Here is a 12,584-nt window from a genome sequence, read left to right as displayed (position 1 = left end):
TAAGAGGTATTCCCTAGAAAAGAACTAATCCTGTGTGTCCCAAGTGAAATCAGTTCTGTCTCCCTCCATTGCACTGATGTTAACACGGAGAATCTCAAGCAGTGAAACTGCATGAGCTGGAATCCATGAATAAAAATTACCGGAGATATTCTCCTGTGCAAATAAATTTGTCTTAACTTTTTTTGTTTTAAACAGTGTCTTTTTACTGCCTTGAAGCGAGCTTGGCTGGTGAATTGGGACCTTTAGAGGGGTGCCCAGCGTTCCTGTGTGTCACTGACCAAATTCTCCATTTGACCCAAATCCTGAGCGTGAAAGGGAAGCCACAGCCAGCACACGATGAGGATGCGGAGCAGATGGGTTGGCCAAGCAGCTCAGACCATCTGTTTGTGCTTTCCTGGGCCAGCCCAAACCCCATCCAGAAGCCCTAACCTGCCTCCTCGCCCTCGGCCAGCGCGAGGGCTGCACCTGGGGCTCTGCCTTGCACAGTCCTCGCTATAAACGCGTTTATACCAGCAACAGGAGATTACAGGCACTACCAGGCTCCACCAACCCATCGTCTTGTCTCTGATAAATCACAACCAGGGCTCGGAAACCTGCCGAAGCAATATTTACTTTCTCTAATGCTTTTAATATATAGGAAGGGCAGCCTCTGCCTAGGAGGAGGGTTAGCAGGATGTCTGAGCTTATAACTATGGATTTTTGGGACACTGCTAACTTGCTGGCCAGGACCCCGCAGCACATCTCAGCAGGGCAGACAGGCTGTAGCAGCAATGCCACCACTGGCTGAAACAGCAGGGAGAAGCAGGTGCCTTCTTTTAGCAAAAAGCAGCCAGAAAACAAGAGGGAGAAAGGTGGGTCCCCACCAGCAACCCCAGGGACACTGTGGGATGAGAGTACTTGCAACCCAAACACTCAGAGGGAATATTTTGCAGCTGGCAGGCCCTACCAGCATTACATCCCGACTGCAGGTGTCCGGGAAGGCGCACGTGCTCATCCGAACCCTTCCGACTCACCGGATCCAGGGGAGCTCCAGGAACAGAAGCCAAGTGACCTCCCCTTGCTCGGCTTCCAGCGGGCACGTCGCTGTCCCTGCTGGGAAACAAACCCCAGGGCTGGGGAGGAACCAGGCAGGTGGGGTTGATGTAGCAGCCAGGCCTTATAAACACCACAAATCCTCTCATTTTGACCCCACTGACCACAGCTGGTAGTCAAATGCCTCCTCTTACCACATGTGCCAGGACCCAGCAGCATCTTTGATGGGCTCTCGGCTCCTTTCTGCTCTGTGGACTTGCCCACCGGGTCACCCTGATGCCAGAGCGTCCTTTGTGCCAACCCCAGAAGCAGAGTGGAAATGCTGTGAGAGTCTCCTTGGAATGTTTTGTGTCCTCCCCTGTGCACCACACCATATCCTGCCCTTCCCTAAAACTCCTTAATTTGGGATTAAACCAAACCCGCAAATGCCTGTTCTGGCAGCGCCCAGCCCCGCTGTCCTGGGGTACAGTGGGGAGAGAAAAGTGGATTTGCCTTCTCATTTTGAATTTTCTGTTACAAGGAACTCTGTAAATACATCTTTGCACAACTGCGTGACTCCAGAAGTCAAAACCTTAAGGAAGATAAATCCCAACAGTTTTTACAAGAATAGCTAGTCCCCAAATCATGACAAAATGTTTAAATCCTATAATTGTTTCGATGGGCTTCTGCTAATGCTGTTAATCAGCAGCATTGTTGCTCCCAGCTCCACCACAGCTCCCAGCAGGTGGGGGATCCAGCATTGCAAAAAATCAGGTGCTGACTAAATGCCCTGATTTTGCTGGGAGGAGAAATGCTTTTCTGCTCTTTTTACCCTTTTAGGGAATTAATGCTACAGTCTCCTTCGCCCAGGTGGAAAAACAGTCAGAGTCTTGAAATGCTCTCCCAGCTCCATCCCTGCCTGGACCCTCGCCCCTTAAAACCGGTGAACAGCAGCCGCTCTGGCTGTATGTCTATCATCTGTCCCTGAACCAAAGCTGATTTTTTTCCCCCAAAAGCAGCTCGGCAGCAGGAGCTCCACCTGCGATGAGAGCGTACAGCAAACCGCGGCACCTGGGCAGGAGGTTATTTTTAATCTGATTCTTAACTACATCTGACGCTTGTGATTAAATCAAGCACTGAACTCCCCGCCGGGTTCCGTGCGGCGAGTTGGGAGCTGCCGGGTTCTCTGCGCTGTCCCTCCCGCCGCCATCTGCCGGTCACCGTTCCAGGCTGGCAATGACCGTGACCTCAAAAAACCCCGCAGACAGCTGGTTTCCTGCAGAAGAGCTGGGGCTGCCGGGCTCCTGCAGCGGGATTTCAGGGAAAGGCAGAGCAAAGTGGGGGAAGAACGATGGGGAAAAGCAAAAAGCCAAGGGCTGGTCGCAGCGTCGCTCCCGGGCTGCGAGTTGATGCATCACAAAGCCCTTTCCCCATGTGCTGCTCGGAGCGGGGTGACATTCTGCAGCAAGAAGATTGCAGGGACACGGGGTCTGGGGACACACACCCCCATCCCCTGTCATTTAATTTCTTTCTTTGCTGCAAAGATGAAAAGGTGTGTGTTTGGGAGCAGGAGAGGCAGGCTGCTGGGCTGCTCCAAACGGGGAACTAGCAGTACTCCAGCCCCATTTTTGATCTCTTTTGTTGCTCTGAGCTCACGTCCTCTGGCTTCCCTTGCCCAGAAATTGCTGGTGGGGACACATTTTTGCTTTGCGCCCAGCTGGGTGCTCGGGGAATATTCCCTATATCATCCTCAATCTCCTCCTCCTCCTGCTGCTTTTACACAAGCTTAAAAACATTAAGTTGCAACCTTGCAGAAACTGGCACCTGGATGCTTTGGGAAAGAAAAAAAAATACCTTTTGGCACCCCAGGAGCCACGCTAGCTTTTAGCAATTCCACCTAAACACACAATCAAGAGCATTTTACAGATATAATAAGGAGCCCCCAGGTGCCGGACCCCCCCAGGAGACACTGCACGCCCCACACCAGCCTTTTACAACAGGATTTATTCAGTGCATGCTCTGGGGATGCACAGGACACAGCATCACGGCGGATGACACAGAAGTTTGCCTTCTGGTCATTCTCCACCTCTTCTACTTAAGAAACCAAAGGATGCAACAACCAGGGAAGGGAATGTGCCACCTTTCTGCAAAGCTTGTCACATATTTAACACACCTGACTGGGAATCCTCAGGTGAAGGGAGCAGAGACACGGGGGAATAAAACACACAGTGTCCCAGACAACAAAAGTGGTCCTGCAACAAGTCCTGGAACCACCGGTACCCTCTAACATCATCCACTTGGCTCTCTCGAGCTCAAATTGTACCAGCGCACACGATGATTTGTTTCTCCTGGCCCAGGCTCCGCCACACACAAAATATATGTCAACTGGGATCTGCATCTAAACTCAAATACACTTAAGTTACGCAAAGAAGGAAGCCATGCAGAAGAAAGCTGAAGGTTGTTCTTCTGTGCATGCACACGGCTGCAGGCACACGCGTAAAATGAAGTTTTGGCAACGGCCTAAATGTGGAACAGGGACGTGGGGCAGGGAGCAGGAGAGAGGAGGGAGGGGAGAGCTGCAGAGGTGTGAGAGGGAGAAAGGAGCACATCAAAAAGCCGCTCTTTGTGGACAACAAGGGAAGAGGTGAAATTTCTCCAAAATCGAGACAAACAGACACATCAGGAGAGGAAAAGAGCATTTTTGTTGGAAACTCCTCCTGACAAACACCAAACCCAACACCACCATGTCTCATCTACTGACAAACACCGAAACCCATGACCACGTCTCGTCGTTTCCAAGTCATTTTGCTTTCCCCGGGGACACGGTGTGGCGGGGCCCGCCAGCCACACGGGCCGGTGGGACGGCTCATCACCCCCAGCCGGGAAACGGCCCAGAAGCCCAGGCTGGCCGGGAAGAAACGAGAAGCGTCCAAGGTCACCAGCATCATGGCAGACGCCCTCCTGCCCTTGGGTGTCCTCAGGAAGGGGACCAGGTTCCCATGGGACCACCAGCTGCCCTTGGCTCCTCGGGGCTGGAGCAGATAAGGCAGCGTAAGAAGAGAACGCGTCAACCTGGGTTGTCTGTGGTGTCTCCCAAGCCTACCAGGGTTGCGGAACAACCCGTGCTGAAGAAAGCCTTGGTGACTGGTGCAGGGACAGCTGAGAAAGACCATTCAAAGCAGAAGGCCCACCAGGATGACGCTGGGTAGGAGGAAGAGTGAAAGCCCCAAGCAGGTACTGGGGGCTCCAGCTGTGGGCTGATCCACGCTTGTCTGGTCTGAGTTTGTCTCAGGTTCTTCGGCGTCCGAGGCACCTGCTGGCAGAAAAGAACATGAAATTAGAGGGGAAAATCTGGACAAAAGAGAAACTCCCGCTCATGCAGGTCCGTCAGTGACGCGCAGCAGGACACGGCGAGGCAGCCAAGGCGAGACGCAGCCGGTGGGTTAGGGGCAGCAGGCTGGGAACAAACCCACGCGTCACGGACGAGACATCCAACCAGCCCTGCGGGGTTAGGGAAAGAGCGAGGACAAGGGCTGGTGCCACATAACGAGAGGAGGATCCAGAGGACCAGGCTGATGCTGGTTCCTCCCAAGCGCTCTCCATGCTGCTTGGGGATCACAGAACATCCGAGCGTCCATGCCAGGACAGGCTCCACAGTCACCTTACCTGAGAGGGAGGTCTGGAAAGGGCTCTGCCCCTTTTTCTCTTTGGAAGATGATGTTAAGCGCAAGAAGGTGGGCTCCTCAGGGCTGAAGACCACTGACTTTGAGGGGGTAATGAGCTCAGCTTTATTGAAAGCTAACTTGATGTCTGGAACGCTTTGGCTGAGGGGCGGAGGTGGACTGGTAAAGGCTGATCCCTCTTTCCAGCCCTCTTTGACACCTCTTTTTGTTTCTGGGACTGATTTGGGGCTGAAGGCTGTGCCCACGCTGTCTAATAAGGCCGGATCCTCTGTGGTTAAGGGACTAACTGGCTCTCCAGTGTCTGCCTCTGGAGATACTTTATAATCCAGATCTAACGCGGGCTCAAAGGAAAGAGTTAGCCCAGTTGCCTCAGTAGGATTTGGTGTATCTGGTTCGGTGGGTTCTGGCTTTGTGGTTGTGGCAGGTTTCGGTTGTGTCTTTGCTGCTGTGGTAGTGGCTGGGGTTGTAGCGGTGGGTTTTGGCTTTGCTGATGTTGTAGCAGCAGGTGTTGGCTTGCCTGTAGTGGTGGTAGATGGTGTGGCAGGTGTTGGTTTGGCTGTAGCTGTGGCAGATTTTGGCTTAGCCATGGTTGTGGTGGGTTTTGGTGTGGTGGGTGCTGGCTTGGCTGTTGTGGTGGGTTTTGGTGTGGTGGGTGCTGGCTTGGCTGTTGTGGTGGGTTTTGGTGTGGTGGGTGCTGGCTTGGCTGTTGTGGTGGGTGCTGACTTGGCTGTTGTGGTGGGTTTTGGTGTGGTGGGTGTTGGCTTGGCTGTTGTAGTGGGTTTTTGTGTGGTTGGTGCTGGCTTGGCTGTTGTGGTGGGTGTTGGCTTGGCTGTTGTGGTGGGTTTTTGTGTGGTTGGTGCTGGCTTGGCTGTTGTGGTGGGGTTTGGTGTGGTTGGTGCTGGCTCGGCTGTTGTGGTGGGTGTTGGCTTGGCTGTTGCGGTAGTTGTGGTGGGTTTTGGTGTGGTGGGTGTTGGCTTAGTGGTAGTGGTGGTTGTGGTGGGTTTTGGCGTGGTGGTTGTTGGCATGGTGGGCTTTGGCTTGGCAGTAGTGGTGGTGGGTGCTGGCATGGTGGGTTTTGGTTTGACCACGGCTGTGGTGGCCACTGGTGTGGGTTTTAGCTTGGCTGGGATTGTTGTTGGGAGCGCGGTGGCAGGTTTTGGCGTGGCTGTGGTTGTGATGGGTGCTAGTGTGGTAGGTTTTGGCTTGGCTGTGGTTGGGAGCTTGGCGGTGGGTGGTGGTTTGGCTGTGGTGGTCGTGGGGAGCGTGGTTGTGGGTTTTGGCTTGGCTGTGGTTGTGGTTGGAAGTGTGGTTTTGGGTGGTGGCTTGGCTGTGCTTGGAAGTGTGGTTGTGGGCCTTGGCTTGGTTGTGGTGGGTATTGGTGTGGTGGGCTCTGTTTTGGCTGTGGTGGGCACTGGTGTGGTGGGTTCTGGTTTGGTTGTGGTGGGTTCTGGTTTGGCTGTGGTGGGTTCTGGTTTGGCTGTGGTGGGTACTGGTGTGGTGGGTTCTGGTTTGGCTGTGGTGGGCACTGGTGTGGTGGGCTCTGGTTTGGCTGTGGTGGGTTCTGGTGTGGTGGGTTCTGGTTTGGTTGTGGTGGGTTCTGGTTTGGCTGTGGTGGGTACTGGTGTGGTGGGTTCTGGTTTGGTTGTGGTGGGTTCTGGTTTGGCTGTGGTGGGCACTGGTGTGGTGGGCACTGGTGTGGTGGGCTCTGGTTTGGTTGTGGTGCGCACTGGTGTGGTGGGCTCTGGTTTGGCTGTGGTGGGCACTGGTGTGGTGGGCACTGGTGTGGTGGGTTCTGGTTTGGCTGTGGTGGGTTCTGTTTTGGCTGTGGTGGGCACTGGTGTGGTGGGCTCTGGTTTGGCTGTGGTGGGTTCTGGTTTGGCTGTGGTGGGTTCTGTTTTGGCTGTGGTGGGCACTGGTGTGGTGGGTTCTGGTTTGGCTGTGGTGGGTTCTGGTTTGGCTGTGGTGGGCACTGGTGTGGTGGGCTCTGGTTTGGCTGTGGTGGGTACTGGTGTGGTGGGCTCTGGTTTGGCTGTGGTGGGTTCTGGTTTGGCTGTGGTGGGTTCTGTTTTGGCTGTGATGGGCACTGGTGTGGTGGGTTCTGGTTTGGCTGTGGTGGGTTCTGGTTTGGCTGTGGTGCGCACTGGTGTGGTGGGCTCTGGTTTGGCTGTGGTGGGCACTGGTGTGGTGGGCACTGGTGTGGTGGGTTCTGGTTTGGCTGTGGTGGGTTCTGGTTTGGCTGTGGGCACTGGTGTGGTGGGCTCTGGTTTGGCTGTGGGTTCTGGTTGTGCTGTGGGTTCTGGCAGGGCTGTGGGTGGGGTGGATGGCCTTGCCTTGGTTGTCACAGGGGCTGGAGTGGTCTCTTCTACAATGGGTTCTGGTAAGAGATGAAAAGTGCCACGGGTTAGGGTTGGGCTCGGCTGTCCTCAGCGGGTCCCCTGCGCCGAGCGGGGCTGCCAGAAATCAGCGGGGGGTGGAACAGCAGCCAAGCCCTCTCAGGTCACTCTGGAGCATCTCCCATCCTGGGGTTCCCAACCTGGAGACATCTCATCTCCCTCACACAACCTCCTGCCCCTCAAGGGCCAAAAGTTGCTGGCTAAGGGGGCACGAGGACCTTGTCCATCCTCATCTGAGAGGCAGCTGACCTGTCTTAGGGGCTGCCGTCGCACCTGAGGTCTCACGGTCCAGCCCTGGAACTGCTGGTCCAAGGGCTTCCTGGGATCTCCAGGAGGGTTCAGAGCTTGGACCTCGCCCCAGGGGTCTGGGTCCCAGCAGCCTGTCAAGGGACACGCGTTGTTTTGTGTCACTTACCGCACAAGGAGTCGACACAGACTCTGCCCTCGGGACACTGCGAACACGAGGGTCCTTCCCTGTAGGGCTTTCGGCCTTTCATGTTGCCCCTGGAAGGAGAAGAGGCCAAGAAAAAGAAGGCGTGAGGAGAGGGGGAAACACCCGTCCCAGAGAGGGGCTCTGATTCAACGGGAGTATCCTCGCCAAGGCAAAACTCAGGATTAATGTGAAAAACAGGTCTTGGTCTCCTGCCACAGACTGTCAGGGCCGTTTACTCAACAGCCTGACCTCAAGGCTGCTCAGACCCGGGGAGACAGCTCCACGGACCAGATCCTTCACCGCCCTCGGAACGGAGCAGTCGATGGGATTTGGACGGGTGACTTTGTCTCCCTTCTTCTCCAGACCCCCAAGAAATTCTGCAGTGATCGGACACTCTTGTTGGTCCCACCAGCTCCGATCAAAGGGTCCCCAAGGCCAGTCCTGGGGCTTTGCAAGCGGACACCCACCTCTCCTCCCATGTCCAGCCCTTCCTGCTGGTCCAAACGGTCTTCTCCATCCCGCGCGACCATTGCGGCTGGTGGAGAAGGTCAAGGCCCGGAGCAGGGAGCTGCCGTTTGTACCCTCAGGTGTTGTGGCATCAGCCTTGGGCAGGTCTCGGGGGGAAGGTCCCTCCCCGGGTCTGTGCTGGGAGCTGAACCAGACCTCAGCATTGCAATCACAGGCAGGGATCACCAGACACCCCTTCCTTCCTCTGTGACCAGCCCAAGATAACGAGGGCCTTTCTCGGAATCGCTGTGCTGTTATTTCTGACCAAGGCCAGATCCTGCTCTGCTGTAGGGACCAAGGGAAGGACACTTCCAGCACAGAAACCCCATCAAGATGCACCAGAGATGAGACTTACGGTGGGTAATAGTTGCAGACAAGCAGGTACATGTCCTCTGTGTCGATTCCTTCAATCTTCTCACAAAACTTTGCCCCACAGCCGATCTGGTGCGTGCTTGCCCAGACCACCTATGGCAAAGAGCAGGGGTGAAGGTGACAGGGGGAAGTCAGGTGGCCCGTTGGCAACCTGTCCCCTGGCCTTGACACACCGATGTCCCCCTTCATCTTGTAGCATGTGCCCAACTCCCACATCCCCATATTTGGCACTCAGAATCCTGCCCCTGGGCCCATCTGGGCCACCTTCCCATATATCCAAGAGCCACAGCTTTCCTCCCAGATGGACCATCCAGGTAGAGCATCACCATCTCTGGCCCTGGAACCATCCACGCATCCATCCTCATATTTACCACCACCATCTCTGCTCCTCCACCCAAGCTATGAAGAACCACTCAGACCTCGAGTCTCTGCCTAAAACAATCCAGTGCCCAGGTCTGCTGAGCAGCCAACAAAGGGCTGTAGAGTTGGTTAAAAAAGGTCTTCTCCAAAAGGCTGGTCATGGCCAGCACCATAACCAGGTCCTCCTGGATCACTGTGATTCCCACCTGGTTCCCCATCCCTTTGCAAAGACTCTGGACAAAGGACAAAGACTCCTTTCCCAACAGCCCCATCCCTCCACCCCGGTACCTGCGTGTAGTGGCCACACATCTGCCCAGGGACACACGTGGAAGTTGTCAAGTTGTAGTATTTCTCCTCTGCGTTCCAGTCTTCCACAGCGAATTCTAGGTCCAGGGTTGGGGCCATAGCGAAGAGGTTTTCCCCCCGTCGCCCCCTCTCCTTGTTGTGGTCCCAGATGCACTTCTCTGCATAGGCTTGAGCAAAGGCCTCCAGCTCCGCGTCCCAGCTCTGAAAGGAGCTCGGCGTCAGCACCCAGAGAGGGACACAGGGCTCTCCGATGTATGCAAGGGCACGTACCAAGGACTGCTGGGGCCTCTGGACACAATTTCCCCACTCATGAGTAAAATTCAAGTCCCTACCCAACGCAGACCTCAGGAGAGGGCAGCTCCATGGTCAGTCCCAGCACAAACCAAACCTGAGCTTACAGGTTAAACAGGAGAAGATCGGTGCATCAGCACCATCCTCAACCTTGCCTGGAGCATCTCTTATCATCATCATGGAGCATCCTCAGCTCATAGAATCACAGAATCATTTTGGTTGGAAAAGCCCCTCAAGATCATGGAGTCCAACCATAACCCACCCCCGGCACTGCCCCATGTCCTGAGAACCTCACCTCTGTCTGTCCAGCCCCTCCAGGGATGGTGACTCCAGCACTGCCCTGGGCAGCCTGTTCCAATGCCCCACAGCCCTTTGGGGAAGAAATTGTTCCCCAGATCCAACCTCAACCTCCCCTGGCGCAACTTGAGTCCGCTCCCTCTCATCCTATCAAACTCATCGCGGAGAAACCGTGAGGTCAGATGGAGAAAGGAAGGAAACTCACCCTGGGGACATCCCTCTGTGACCAGGGTGGGCAAGGGAGGAGAATGGGACACGTCCCCGAGCTGCACAGACCCTGGGAGCGCACGCTCCTGGGAAACATCTTCTGTTTGGTGGATCTGAGACGCGACCGGCTGCCAAGAGCCCCCTCCGGGGCGGCCCCACCGCCAGCTGAGCCCACCGGCCCCACCGGCTACATTGAAATGCAGGAGGAGGAGGAGGAGGAGGACAGGAGGATTTCTTGCAGGGGGGGACACAGGGAACGCCACACCGCAGCTGTTTGGACCGTCCTTCTGCAGTGGGCTGGACGGCAGCCCAGCAACCGGCGGGTCCCAAGCGGGGGGACCTTCCCAGATGGAGCCGGGGCTGAGTGGATCCAAAGGGGGACAGAACGTGGCCCTGATGCAGGACATGTCACCATCACGGCGACGAGGGGATGGGGACAGGCCCTGGCTGGGGGCACAGGACATTGTTTGACCTCTCCCCGTGGCCGCAAGCCCGGCTGAGAGCGATGGCTGGAAACCCCGTTTGGGGAGCGCTCGTCCCTCTCCCTCTGGCACGGAGCTGGGCTCCGTAAACAGAGACCTGCACCTGCAGGATTTGCCTCATTTAAAAAGCGACTTTAAGCTCTGTGTCGTGTCCCCCCACGCCTATTTCCACAGCAACCAGCCCCGCGTCCCAAACAGCCGCGGGTGAGCTCGGCCGGGCACGGCGCCACCGCAGCAGGTGAGCTCGGAGCCCAGGACAACCCAAAAACGGCCCCGGAGGGAAGCGAGGACGGCGCTTTCATGGAAAACCACCACAAAAACGTCAGGGCTGCTGTAAGCTAAACATTCGTTGTTCTTTAAAAAAAACCCAACCAAAACAGAGCCTTTGGCTCTGGACTGTGAGCGGGTCCTGTTTAAGCAGAAATCAAGGGAGGTGAGCGTCTCAAAGCCCACGATCGGCAATCAAAGCTTCAGCCGGGAGCAGTGCTCACCGCTTCAGAATTGCCGCTGCCTTAAGGGCCTTGAGAGACTGTTTCCCTCAGGCTTTCCCTGAGACTTTGGCTCCCAATCCCTTTTTCTCCCCGTTTTCTGTGCTTTGCTCTGGTGGGTGTCCGTGGGATCATGGTGCTCAGGGTTCTGGCTCTGTCCCCTTTGAGTCTGAAGCCACCAGTCAGACCTCCGATGCCTGAATACGGCTTTTTCTTCCCATTTACCAGTCCACGAAGGTTTAATTCAGCCTGGGCAACTTTTGGGCCAGACAGATCTCCCAGCACACTGAGAACGAAAGAGCAAAGATCTCCAGCTATCTGTGATACACAGTTCTCCTCCTCTGTGCGCAGTGAGAAAAATCACGTGTGGTCCAAGATAAATCACAATAGCCAAATTTTAATCAAATCAACGGTCCAAATAAGACAAAAAGAAGCACCAGCTCAAGAGCTCGTTCTGGCTGCCACTGCAACCCCACGCAACAGTGGGGACCTGACTCAGTGTCCCCAAGAGAAACGGGGGATCCCTGACCCCCAGGCTGGCCGTGCCCGGGTTGTGGTGGGGATCAGGAGCAGGATGGGAAGCCCAAATAACTGAATGACCGAATGTTTGAAGTTGATGTTCCCTTCTATAGATGTAAGCCCATTCACCTGCAAAGGCAAATAAAGTGCCCCAGGTGACCCTGCACAGCAGGATTCCTGCTCCAGCCCAGGGGCACCTGCCGAGGGCCACGTGTCACCTGCCCAGGGCCACGTGTCACCTGCCCAGGGCCACATCTCACCTCCCTTCTCCCCATCCCCGGGAGCCCCAGCGGGCACACACGGGAGCCCGAGCTGCATCGTGCGCGCACAGAGCATCACGCCACAGTTCGGACCTTCCAGAAACAACCAAAACCAACTCCACCGGCGAAAGAAAACTCATCTCTTTAGAGGCAATTGAAGGAACTCCTCTGTTGATACCTCTTTGTAGCCCTACACAAGAATTGCTCTGCCTCCCCTAAAGAAAACCCCAGTCCCTCCTGGAATTGAGGCTTGCACTACACAAACACCCTCTAATATCTAATATTCCCCTGCAATAAAAGCCACTTACCATCTTGAGCATATCCATGGCAGGAGGAGAGACCTGGGAGCGGTATTTATTATGCCCATCCAAGATGATCTTCTTTTCTTCATTGCTCAGGGACCAGCTCAGCTCCAGACCCGTGAGGAACAGGAGGACGGGAGGAAGCCCCGAGCTCAGCATCGCGCAGGCAGCTGCTGCTCTCAGCAGCCCACGGCTCTGGCACTCACATTTAAAGCACCTCCCAAAAGCAAGGAACACCCAACAGCTCGAAGATTGGGGAGGAAATGTATTTCTTTATTAGAGCAGCGTTTCGGAGCCACGGGGTACACACCCAGCTCGCATATCGGCCTTGATGGAGAAGCAGCAGCGCAGTCAGTGCCAATGAGCATGGGGTCGACACCCCAAAACAGACCCTGCGCCTGAACCGTAACCCCCGGATTGGCCTTTTTCACCCAAACCTCAGACATCCCCTTAACCCTCAGTTACGGGTCCTCTCTTCTACCTCTGTCCCTTTTCTCCTAAACGATAATAACAATCCCTAAGCAACGAGCAAAGCCCTGTTTTATATGAGGGTCCTCCCCTGTCCCTGGAATGCAGCTGCATCTGGAAATGGAGGCAACAAGACGCAATGGCTGAGAACAGTTCGTGGTACCAGAGCCCACCCCATGTCTGTTCACTGGCTGTGCTGGGGGGC

General features: G+C 55.5%; 1 protein-coding gene across 2 annotated transcripts; it reads right to left on the bottom strand.

Moving 5' to 3' along the window:
• Nucleotides 1–2,977: 2,977 nt before the first annotated feature.
• On the bottom strand, nt 2,978–12,080 carry PI16 (peptidase inhibitor 16). Of its 2 annotated transcripts, none has more exons than XM_065649475.1 (6): nt 11,918–12,080; nt 9,048–9,266; nt 8,383–8,492; nt 7,503–7,591; nt 4,678–7,068; nt 2,978–4,327 (listed from the first exon to the last, which is right to left on the bottom strand). In XM_065649475.1, exons 1-6 carry the CDS (start codon nt 12,068–12,070, stop codon nt 4,185–4,187), a joined length of 3,105 nt encoding a protein of 1,034 aa, XP_065505547.1. In that variant the 5' UTR covers nt 12,071–12,080; the 3' UTR covers nt 2,978–4,184. The 2 variants fall into 2 exon arrangements, with proteins under 2 accessions (XP_065505547.1, XP_065505548.1); XM_065649476.1 differs by having other exon boundaries at nt 2,978–4,324.
• Nucleotides 12,081–12,584: the final 504 nt, after the last annotated feature.

Source organism: Caloenas nicobarica, chromosome 21 (assembly GCF_036013445.1).
Source record: "Caloenas nicobarica isolate bCalNic1 chromosome 21, bCalNic1.hap1, whole genome shotgun sequence".
NCBI classification, from domain to species: domain Eukaryota; kingdom Metazoa; phylum Chordata; class Aves; order Columbiformes; family Columbidae; genus Caloenas; species Caloenas nicobarica.
This window is presented reverse-complemented; position numbering and strand designations above follow the sequence as displayed.